The sequence below is a fragment of the Sinocyclocheilus grahami genome, unplaced genomic scaffold (assembly GCF_001515645.1).
Source record: "Sinocyclocheilus grahami isolate Dianchi unplaced genomic scaffold, SAMN03320097.WGS_v1.1 scaffold840.1, whole genome shotgun sequence".
Classification (NCBI taxonomy): Eukaryota; Metazoa; Chordata; class Actinopteri; order Cypriniformes; family Cyprinidae; genus Sinocyclocheilus; species Sinocyclocheilus grahami.
The window spans coordinates 263,092-274,625 of NW_015506019.1; the positions used below are offsets into that span (position 1 = coordinate 263,092).

At 40.2% G+C, this 11,534-nt stretch overlaps 1 protein-coding gene across 1 annotated transcript in view; it reads right to left on the minus strand.

Moving 5' to 3' along the window:
- The window catches only part of pkd1l2a (polycystic kidney disease 1 like 2a), a 34,661-nt gene that overhangs the window by 12,513 nt on the left and 10,614 nt on the right, over nucleotides 1–11,534 (minus strand). The window contains exons 9-25 of the mRNA XM_016247509.1: nucleotides 10,996–11,125; nucleotides 9,259–9,404; nucleotides 8,244–8,426; nucleotides 8,027–8,164; nucleotides 7,793–7,948; nucleotides 7,584–7,708; nucleotides 6,821–6,941; nucleotides 5,338–5,469; nucleotides 5,026–5,251; nucleotides 4,750–4,940; nucleotides 4,370–4,600; nucleotides 4,115–4,216; nucleotides 3,852–4,030; nucleotides 3,596–3,742; nucleotides 3,296–3,495; nucleotides 2,653–2,897; nucleotides 2,418–2,559 (exon numbers count right to left, since the gene is read on the minus strand). Coding sequence (XP_016102995.1) covers nucleotides 2,418–2,559; nucleotides 2,653–2,897; nucleotides 3,296–3,495; nucleotides 3,596–3,742; nucleotides 3,852–4,030; nucleotides 4,115–4,216; nucleotides 4,370–4,600; nucleotides 4,750–4,940; nucleotides 5,026–5,251; nucleotides 5,338–5,469; nucleotides 6,821–6,941; nucleotides 7,584–7,708; nucleotides 7,793–7,948; nucleotides 8,027–8,164; nucleotides 8,244–8,426; nucleotides 9,259–9,404; nucleotides 10,996–11,125 — 2,794 coding nt within the window. The remainder of the gene's footprint in view (nucleotides 1–2,417; nucleotides 2,560–2,652; nucleotides 2,898–3,295; nucleotides 3,496–3,595; nucleotides 3,743–3,851; nucleotides 4,031–4,114; nucleotides 4,217–4,369; nucleotides 4,601–4,749; nucleotides 4,941–5,025; nucleotides 5,252–5,337; nucleotides 5,470–6,820; nucleotides 6,942–7,583; nucleotides 7,709–7,792; nucleotides 7,949–8,026; nucleotides 8,165–8,243; nucleotides 8,427–9,258; nucleotides 9,405–10,995; nucleotides 11,126–11,534) is intronic.

Sequence of the window (11,534 nt, forward strand, 5' to 3'; positions counted from 1 at the left end):
AGGGCCTTGTAAGCTCCTCTCTGTGTGGTGTAAACAAAGTCCAGAGGGTTGTTTCCCCGTGTTGGAAAGTCTATGTGTTGGTGTATTTTTGGGAACACACTCTTTAGGTCTGCATGATTGAAATCCCCAGCCAAGATGAGAAAAGCATCAGGGTGGGCTGTCTGCTGCTCACTGATGTGCTGGTACAGTTCATTTAGTGCCTCGCTCCTGTTGCTGTTGTTGGAGCTGGGAGGGATGTATACAGCAACGAGCAGTATGGCTGTATATTCCCTCGGTAGATAGAACGGCCGGCACTTAATAATCATAAACTCCACCAGGGGTGAGCAGTGTTTGCAGACCACAACAGCATCGCGGCACCACGCATCATTGATGTAAACACAAAGCCCTCCGCCGCGGGTCTTACCTCCCTCGACGCGAGCTCTGTCCGCTCGATAGCATGTCAGCTGATCGAGATGAATAGCGCAGTCCGGAACGCTGTTGTTGAGCCATGTTTCCGTGAACACAAAAACACAACAGTCTCTTACAGTCCTCTGAGTTGAGTGTAGTAGTCGGATGTAGTCCAGTTTATTGTCCAAAGAGCGTACGTTAGCCAGTACGATGGTAGGGATAGCCGGCTTGTGTGGGTTAGCCGCTAGCTTAGCCCAGATACCTCCGCGCTTACCCCTCTTCTGCTTCCTCTCGCGCCGCTTGTGGCGCCTCCGCTGTGGGCGAGATGCAGTAGTGGGGGTCGGTGATGGTGTGGGCCTCCAGAGCAGACCGAGATCCCGCAGCTCTTCGGCGTGCGCAGAGTTTAACTCTAAAAATGTGGTTCTGCCGACATCGAGACAAATACGCGACGAATACGTACAAAAACACTGCGACTCACAAGACAAAAAACACGAAAACACCTTTCTGTCGGGAGAGAGAGAAGCCGCAGCGTGTGAATGTGCCGCCATCTTTTTTAGTAAGACCTCTTGGTGCATAAAGAAGATCTGTAAAGTTGCAAAGACTAAAGTCTCAAATCCAAATAGATATTTTTTATAAATGTTAAGAGTCAACCACGCCTACCTAAAACTGCATGTTCTAACATGCCCCCACGTCTACATCACGATCTGGGAAGATTTGCATAACGCCACCCAAATGTTCATGCAAAGAAAGAAGTAACTTTTATTCTTGCTGTAGTATTGTTGCCGCCGCCGCGCCATGTTGTGAAGGCGCTGTGTTTCATTGTGAAAGCGTAACTACTTTGGTTGGCCTTCCAAAAGAGGACGATATCCGCTTCGTCATGCCTAGAGCTGATCCGTGCTGGTCGCTGAGGAAATACATGAACTTCACGCTGTCGATCGCCGGATCGGCTTTCACCGTGGACGAAGCGGAGTCCAGCCCGGGGTCATCACACATGTGGTTGCCGCAAGCCCGCCGGACGCTCCTTCGTTGAATCCGCTGGCCGTGCTGTTCTCAAGCCCGCCCGCCTCTGCTCACTCAAGCCGGCCTCCGCATACTCTAGTCCGCCGATCACTCTAGGCCTCCGGCCTCCGCTCACTCACTCGGTGTGTGACGCTGTTTTGTTGTGAAAGCGAAACTACTTTTTTTGGCCTTCCAAAAGAGGACACGACTAGAAATTAGTGGTTAAGTTGTATTTACAACACTGTTCCTGAACAGTTTAACCCAAATACTCAGATGTGTCCAGCGCATTTTATGGTGGACTTTTTACTGATCCTGGTAGAGTAGACTACAATGCCGGCTGATCTGACTCACAGACTGTAAGTACGGTTTTTATATTTAAAGAATTTGCCACTGACGATTCAAATGCAAGTTTTTTGGGCAGTGTAGAGTAGCACTTGTTGTTTGTAATTTCTCAGATTACAAATGCAGACATGGTTTTATGTTTACGCGACGCGATGCAACGCAATGCGTAAAAAGACAGTATAAGTTATTATAATCCGTAATTATGTCCCCACTGGATGCAACAAATGCCTCGTTTATAATGGGTTTTAATGTGTTTGTCTCGTCGCTCCGGCCAGACAAGGCATCACAATATGGTAGGGGCGTAACATTTCTGTCACACGCTTGAAGTATTCGGTCAATCACAACACACTGGATAGCTGGCCAATCAGAGCACACCTAGCTTTTCAGACCGATGGGCTTTGTAAAAATCGACGCGTTTCAGAAAGGCGGGGCATAGAGGAGAAACAATAATGTAGAGTATGTTGAAAATAATGTGTTTTTTAACCTTAAACCGCATAAACACATTTCATTACACCAAATACACAAAATAATGTTCTTTTTAGCAGCATCATATAACCCCTTTAAAGTATGAGATGGGATAATTTGAAGTTCTGAATTGTCCATGTCCATGGACTCACCTTTCAGATTGACACACTCCAGGGAAGCTGCGAGAGTTTGCTTCTTTTTAGAAGAGTCCGTGTAAAACTCACTTCCAACTCGATTGTGTTGACGAATTATCTCTTCAACCAGTGACAGCAGATTGTTGATATCTGTTTTGGTGGAGTCCAGTTCTGTCCTTGGAACAGGTCTTCTCATGACCTTATAGAGTGACTGTGCTATCCGTTTGATGTCCTGAAAAGATATTATAAGAAATGTCATAATACCACATCCATTATGACAGAGAAATGGAACTATTCTGGGCCAAAATCTTAGAGAAGGACTTGCCTTTATCACAGTGTCAGGTGTGATTTCCTTGTGATTATTGTGTGGAGGCTGATTCGGAGATACACGCCCCATTTTGACTGGCTTTTTGGGATCTATCTTTGACTGTTGCTTTGAAGATGATTCAGACTTTTGTTCTCTTGGACGAGCATTTCTGAAGATGCTCACAATGAGGAGATTGATAGGAAACATAATAATGGAACTCTGGATGCCAATCATGACCTGTTGCCAGGTGAACTCAATCTGACCTGTAGCCCATGCAAAGATAGAAATCACATTATTATGAATGTACATATGTTTGATTCAAGCAACACACGTTTTGAAAAATTGTCCGTTTTTTAACCATTAATGACTGAACTACTACAAACAATGGAGCTGTCTAGTATATTAAACAGGTGTGATGCGATGGTGTTCTAGTGGTATGATAAAAAGCTAACCAATGGAGTGTGATTGTCATTCTGTGCCCAAGTGCGACTTTAGCAAGACATGTTTGAGTACAGTATCCTGTAGTCACATGTAGTACGGACTGAATAATAATGGACTGAATGTACCGACTAAATAAGGATGGACATGTTCAACTTTGCTGATAAGGGCTGAAGTGAAGTTGATGTAAGATACTGTTAGATTAATGTTTTATTTGTCATACCCAGGTCCATGGTCTGCTCTGAGGGGTCTGATGGGATACCCCAGAACATGATACTGGTCAACATGGTGCAGAGCAGCAGCGAAAAACAGCAGGAGACACGCTGTACTCGAGTAAAATTGCTACTTGGGGGACGACTGATTACAGAGAACCAGATGTGACCATCACGGAAATCTTTTGCAGTCTTCATGAAGAACAAATTACTGTAAAGTTTAAAGACAATAAATTAAACGTTAATGAGAAAATACCCATAATTTTGTACCACACATCTATTTCTTACCCAACAATCTCTCAGCTACATACCTAAACCTTTTCAAGTCCATCTCTGTTGCTACAGGGAAAACTTTATCTAGTGTACGTTCTCCCAAGTCAACGGACAACCATGAGTTGCACAGGAAGTGCCACTTCTGCCCAGTCTCCAGGTCTTGTACCATTACCTTGTTAACATACCTGTGACAATTCAGGTCACATACAGAAAGTAATGAAATTACATAGACAAAAATCAACATGCCTCCAAGAAATCTGACAAAGTACTATATGACATTTCTATTCATTTTACCAAGAAGGATGCTGTCCTGAATTGTCATGCCACAGCCTAATACTTTGTAGCTCTCCCAGTGAGAAGGGGGTGGTCAGCAAGAACATGTCCAGTCCTCCCCTTTCAAACACTGGTTTTTCAGGGTCAGTCAAATGATGAGGTTCAATCTCTCCTTCTGTGCCCTGTAGAGTCACTGTCACCTGGAACAATTTTATGGCAGTGTTAATACTGAATGGTACAGTGTTCCTGAAAAAATGCTGGAAACAAAGCTGGACGACACTTACCTGAGAAGAGGTGGAGGCCCCACGACGATGCCCTGTATTGATACTCAACAAGTAACGATATTCAGCTAAGGGATCATTGTCCTCAAGTACTGTGACCTTCACCTTTAAGTAGGGAGATTACGATGAAAGTTAAACAAGGAAGTTTTTATTTATTTTATTTATAGTTTATCTTTTTGCTTTTTTTGTTTCAAACAAGATAAGGAATTACAAGTGTCAAATTGGATTTTCAAGAGAACCAGGTTTCTAAAAGCAAACCTTCACTGCATCCTGAATATCCTTTCTTCGTGCCCACATCACAACCAACAGGTAAGCCAGGATGATGGCGCCTACAAAACACACCACCACTGGGTTGTTGACGAAGGTTGCAAAGAGTTCAGCAGTGCGGGACACATCAACAACGTTGGGCATGACGAAGAAAGAACTTCCAAAAAAGGTCAAATGGGTACATAGGCATTGAGTAACCAATGTTGTAGTTCGAGGGCCAACCTGAAAAAAGGTAAGGCTCTAACCATGAAATCCTCTGTATAAATTACATGCTTATTCAGTTTAAAGGAGCGTTCACACAGAGAATGATTGCAGTAATAAAATAACTGTCAGTGTGAACGGCCTTAAAAGACATTAACTGATCGACTTACCCTACAGCCATCTCCACTCCAATTGGCCTTTGTCTCATCCCAAAACAAACAGTGAGCAGCAATGGTTGTGATGAAAACTGAGGTGTTTGTCGAATTCACCCCTGCTCCAACAACAGGCCTCACCAGAAGGTAGTAAACGCCTACTTCTATTGTCATTTCCGTAGGGTTAAGCACCCAAGTGTACCTCTCCTCTGCACACACAAATATAACAAAATAAGTCTCAATCTCTTTCTAAAATTGTTAAATTCTGTTCATTTGTTTATATTGGTTAATAACCTTCAGAGTCGCCATCTTGAGGTAGCTGGATCCGAGCTTCATAATTTGTATCGTTAGGGTAGTCCTGAAAACCCAGGAGCAACTGCAGAGGTGTCTCCTCTGAAGGGTCTAACTTGAAAACCAGAGATATATTGGGTGCAGTCACATTGATGATGACAGTGCTGAAGTTTGCCAGTTCCAGAAGAGTTTGGTTAACCTCTGCCACCTCCGTCCTTGGTAAGAGAATCTAGGAAATGAGGAAAATAAGTTCTGGATGTTTTATGTTTACAGTAGCCAAGCTTTTGGCCTTTATTGCTGACAATCTCCTTTTACCTCAATCTCCTCAGTGAGGTTTGCCACTGTAATCACAGAGCCATTCATTTTGGTGAGAGATAGAGACCCCACTGATCCACTAATATGCTCGCCCTCATGCCGTGAAAATGGATTTATCCTGAAACTTGTCATCTGTGATACGTTCAAGAGAAAATTAGTATTACAGAAGTCTAATTTTTGAATCTTACCTCACAAGTAGGTGGGAGAGGTGTCCAAAGGTTTCTCCTGCTACTATTACGCAGATAACATGCAACTCTACTTTTCATTACAACCAGACGATTCCACGGTAGCTGTGTGGATCTTGGCCTGTCTGGCAGACACCTCAGCATGGCTGAAAGAACAACTCAACCTAGCAAAGAGGGAAGTTGTCTTCCCAGCCACTCCAACATTTCAGCACAATTTCTCCATCCAGATTTCGATGATAATTTCAACCAGTTCAGTCAGAAACCTTGGAGTAACCTTTGATGACTAACTAGCTAGCTTCGATGAGCTTCAAAGACCACGTTGTAACACAGTCATGCAGGTTTGTACTGCACAACATTCTGAAGATCAGGCCCTTCCTAACTACTGCAATGCTCTTCTGGCTGGTTGTCCAACATGTAAAATCAAACCTCTATAGATGATACAGAATGCAGCAGCACAATCAGTCTTCAATGAGCCCAAGAGAGCCAATGTTACACTTCTCTTAATCTCTCTTCATTGGCTACTGTTTCAAGACACTGATACTTGGCATCTTTTTACCTCTACTCCCTCTTACTCCCTCTTTACATTTCCTCTAGAAGCCTGAGGTCAGTGAGTGAGTGGAACCTTGTAGTACTATCACAGAAAGGCACAAAATCACTTTCTCGAACATTCACTGTTCCTTAGTGGTGGAATGATCTTCACAACCAAACCTCTTATAATATTCAAGAAACAGTTAAAATGCAAAAAACTAATTTCCCTTGAGCACTTAACTGTGTCCTGTTAAAGGGGTCATATGATGCGATTTCAAGTTTCCCTTTCTCTTTGGAGTGTTACAGGCTGATTGTGCATAGATAAGATCCCTGAAGTTGCAAAGACTAAAGTCTCAAAACCAAAGAGATATTCTTTATCAAAGTTAAGACTCTGCCACGCCCCCCTAAAACGGCTCGTTCTAACATTTGCATAACGCACTCAAATGTGCACGCAAAGAAAGAAGGCGTGGTTTCAGTAACCGCAGTTAGTGTTGAAGCAGCATGTCAGGGAGACTCTGTGTGTTTCTGTTGACTCTTTAAAAGAAATTCTATGCTTTTACTATTTCGTATGTCCCTCCCTGTTCTAGACAATGTCTGAAACTTTTTTTATTATTATTGCCTCCTCAGGATGAATCTCATTTGTTAGTCACTTTGGATAAAAGCATCTGCTGAACTAATAAATGTAAATTTGACCTAAAATCTAAATTATGGGCTCATCAACTTTAGACTTCCTAAAAAAGAAAAAAATATTAAATTATCACTCAACTCACCCGTACATCTACTGGTTCATCTGGAGACAGAACATTAGAGCCCAGAGATGGGAGGATAAAACTGGCAGAGCTGTTCTTCTGAATGTTAAAGGGCTGTTTCTGAAGATCATCCGATGATATTCTGAAAGAGCACAGCAGAATGAGTCATTTTATTTCTTAGGCTGCAAAATAAAGACCCTATTAAAAGAAAATTGAGGTTTGCACCTTTTAGTTCATGTCAGTCGGTTTTGAGGCTGTCTATATGCTTGTGCACAAATAAACTTTTACCACATATTGAAAATTAGCAGTTTTCTCTTCAGTAAAATGTACCAAATTATCTCCTGTGAAATTGGTCTCTAGAATGTGAATGTTCATCCCATCTAAAATATAATTAGCACCTGTTTCTGACTAGCAATACCATGTAGTAAATTGTGATTTTGCGAGTCGTGATGTACTGTAAATTATAGGCTATACCGACTTCCTGTTTCAATAGAAAATGTGTTAAAACAAAATATTTATCAAGCCATTTCATGGCTTTTTCATCCCCTCCCCTCTAACCACCTGTTACAAAGAAATCACTTTTCACAATCCAACCATTTCATGACCCATTTGTCTCACAGAATATCCTGTTTTGGAAAAAAAATTCAAAATCTATGTTACATTGTGACATACATACAAAAAAAGTTGTAACATACAAAATATGTTAAATTATGGAAGTAAAATGGTTCTTATGTTTATGATTTAAGACAACAAATTCCTTGACCTACCAACATTATTCGTTTACCTGTTGACATATAAACCAAAAACTGAAGAGCTGAGTATGATGGGCTCCTGGTTCACCTTTTTCCCAGCCAACAAGGCACTCTGAACATTGTCCACAGTGTTTAGTAAATGACTGGAGATCTCATTCTGTAGTACAGGGTAATGAAAACAGTGTCAAGAATGATGGTTTTGAATCAGAATATGGAGCAAGGCTTGAGTGTTGTGATGTACCTGCTTAGAAGTACTGGAAGAAACTTTGATGATGTTACTGGCAGCATCAATAATCGGCGTGGATGCTTGCAGTATCTTTTCAGAGAACTCCTTGCCAGAAAGCGTCAAGGAGACCAAGGACTTACTGAGGTTTGTTAGCAGATAACTAGCCTGTAACTGTAGCCAAGATGAATGAGTTAGGATAGATGTATTACTAACACTGTATTGCTACCATCTGGATGGTTAAAAAAGTACCTGAGCAGTGTCTGTCAGCTCATGACCCTGTGTGGTAAGGCCTGAAACCACATTAGCACTCATCTGCACCTCTGCTGGATTCTTTGGGGGGAAGGAACTCGTGGCAGCACTCAAACTCTGCAACATCTCTTCCCTCAGCTTCAGTTAGAAGAAGAATATTTGCTTAAAAGATGAGTATATAAAACATTTCTGAATGTGCATATTCCCTATGCACTACCTCTTTTTTGACACTGTCATGCTGTCCTTCTGGTAATGCAGCATTCAGTCTGTCGGACACAGATTGGAACATCTGTGCCAGTGCTGCCCCAGTGAGTCGACCTTGTTGCTGCAGCTGAGACACCTGGTTGGAAACCAGCGCCTGGAGATCTCCAACTGTGTGATTCCTACTGGTGTCCTTTACCTGGAATGTGATGCACAACCATTTTTATTTCCACAATTCTGTTGTTCTATCTATCTTGACCGTCATTCTTTTTGTCTGTCATTTTATCTGTCTAACTAATTCTTAGGAAATGGTTCCATGGTCCCCATAACCTGGTACTGATATTACTGAATGATATTATTCATCACAATTACATATAAATGCATTAAAAAAAAGACTGAAATTGGTTGAAAAAATTTACAAGTAGGATTTAGAACCTAAAATTAGCATTTATTGAATTTACTGAATTACATATATTTTTTATATTTTATTTTATTTTTTTTTTTTTTATGATCGCTGATCATTGACACATGGTTTCCAACATTTGCTCTCCTTTGCCATAATTATATGGCACAAAACATGTTTTGAAAGGGAATTCATACATTCTTATATATTTAATTATTTATTTTATAATGTTTGGTTTATTACGAAGAAAAAAAACGGACCAAAATTTACTTAGATGTCCATTTATATGATCAAGTATAAATTAGTATATAGATTCCAAACTTGTTTAAAGTTTGAAAAGTTTTACAATTTGGTCATTGAAGAACAAGTATGCGTTGATTGTCTGAATATTTATTCATCTATGCTCTTCGCTCACTGTTGTAGTGGTTACAGATCTGGTATTTTGGGCATGAAGTGGGAAACTCTATAATGTCTTAAAATTTGGCAATTCCATTTCTAAAGGTCAAGTGGCACAGCTTTCTGAGAATGAACCATCTGTCTAATTAATTCAGCTGAATTGTTTTGAAGTGTGTATTTTTTCACTTGCTTTTGAAAAGATGCTCATAAACAAATCAACTCGACTACAAACCCGAGTGGTTACAGCAGTGTCAGCAGTAACACCTGCTGCATTCTTAACAGTGATGTCCACCATCAGACTGTAGTTGTTATGTTTATCCCCAAGAGGAAGGTAAAGCGACTCCACTGTGGGCTCGGCACCACAATAAAAATAATTACCTGCAAAATAGGTCAAATTACACAAAGTTAACCCTTATACACATAGGTTGATTTGACCAAATTTAGAATATAAATCACATGTCTTACCCCTGGCAGTTTTGAAGCAAAAAATACAGGACCCAGCTCTGCAAAAAGATGGATCAACAGAGCAGCTGATCTTAAAGGGAGAGAGAACATCACCCACAAGAGGACTAATGACACAGGAGAGAGGACTCAAGGCGACAGGGGGCGTTACAGAGTTGAGTGATTTATCAGTAGTATGAGATGATGGAGAGACGGTAGTCGGCAAAAGCGGCTGGACTGATGAATCCTCAGTACTGGATGTATCAACAATTGGAACAGTGTATCTAGCAGATCCAGATAAGCTGTCCTTGATAGCTAAGAGAAAACACATATGGCATCAATTCCACTAGGGTCTTAAATTTGATTGAAGTTGTACAAAGTAATTTGGGGTTACACACTGTGTAATTACACAAATAAATACAGAGTAATATTGATTAACAGCATGCACATACTGTACTGCAGGGTTAGGGTTTTGTTTAGGGGGTAGTTGAATGGTAGTTTAATTATGCAAAATTTGCTATATAGTAGTAGCTACATGTATAACAAGGGCACTGTAAATTAAAGTGGTTTGGTGGTCCCAAAAAGCACCCAAAAATGAAAATGTGCTGAAAATTGACTCACCCTCAGGCCATTCAAGCTATAGATGAGTTTGTTTCTTCATTGGAACAGATTTGGAGAAATTTAGCATTACATCACTTGCTCACTAATGGATCCTCTGCAGTAAATGGGTGCCATCACAATGAGAGTCCAAACAGCTGATAAAAAATATTACAGTATTTGTTTAGAATCTCTTGGATTGTTTTTGCTTGTGAACAGTGCTTGATCTGTGCATATTTCTCTCTTGATTCAGATGAGACGACTTTTTCACTGGAGAAAGTAATGTTATGGATTATGGACTCTTAATTTAGCCGAAAGCAAAGCTTTAAATTAAAACGCCTTAATAATGGATTTATTTATTACAAACACACAGCTTTTCACATCACAAGATTGATGGGGTGGTGTGGATTATTGTGACGTTTCTCATTCTGATGGCACCCATTCATTGCAGAGGATCCATTGGAGAGCAAGTGATGTAATGCTAAATTTCTCCAAATCTGTTCCAATGACTCATTTACGTCTTGGATGGCTTAAGGGTGAGTACATTTTTTGCAAATGATTATGTTAAGGTAAACTACTTCTTTAAGTCACATTTAAAAATGTATGAATGTCACCACATTAGATAATAATATCAAACCAAGCAGAATTTATTTGTATTTAAAGAAAGCCCCAACACACTTCTTGAGCAAAAAAAATGTAAACAGATGTGCTGGGTTTCAAACAATAAAATGATAGATATACTGTTTAAAATGACACTCTCTGGTTGTAAAACCTTTTTTTTTTTTGCAGATTCTGCTTGTTTTGATATTTGGCTATCTGTGCATTGAAATTCATACATTTGTAAGAGTGATTTCAGTGCCCAAGCTCATTTTAGGGCCACTATTTACTTTTCAGAAGAACGGGTACAATTTAATGTTAAAGCAACTCCTACCATAAACCACCACTGTGATATCCTGCTTTGCTCTTCGTAGTGCATCACTCTCTATTGTAAACCAGCTGCCCTCTGCCTTCTGTATCAATGGCTTTTTCACTGACTCTGAGTGACAGCGGCTTAGTGAACCCTGTGGGAAGATAATGTGTTAGATGAATACACCATACAAGCACATGGTCACATTTAAAAAGACAGAGGCAGGTCCCTAATGAAAAAGAAGTGTGCTTAATCATATTGAATGTGCACATGAAGTGTATAGTTAAAATATTCAAAGTGCATTTTTACAAAACTCTACTTGCAGATAGCCTAAAATACTGTATTATTGGAATTATAGGCCACTTAAGTGAACATAAAGAGTGTCCAGTATCATGACTATGTTTCTTAACATCTATAAGTATACTTTAAAAAAGTTAAAGGGGTCCTATTATGCTTTTTCACTTTTTTAATTTTAGTCAGTGTGTAGTGTGTATGTTTGGGCATAAAAAAGATCTAGAAAGTTACAAATCTCAAAGTCCACTCCAAAGGGAGATATTTAGTTT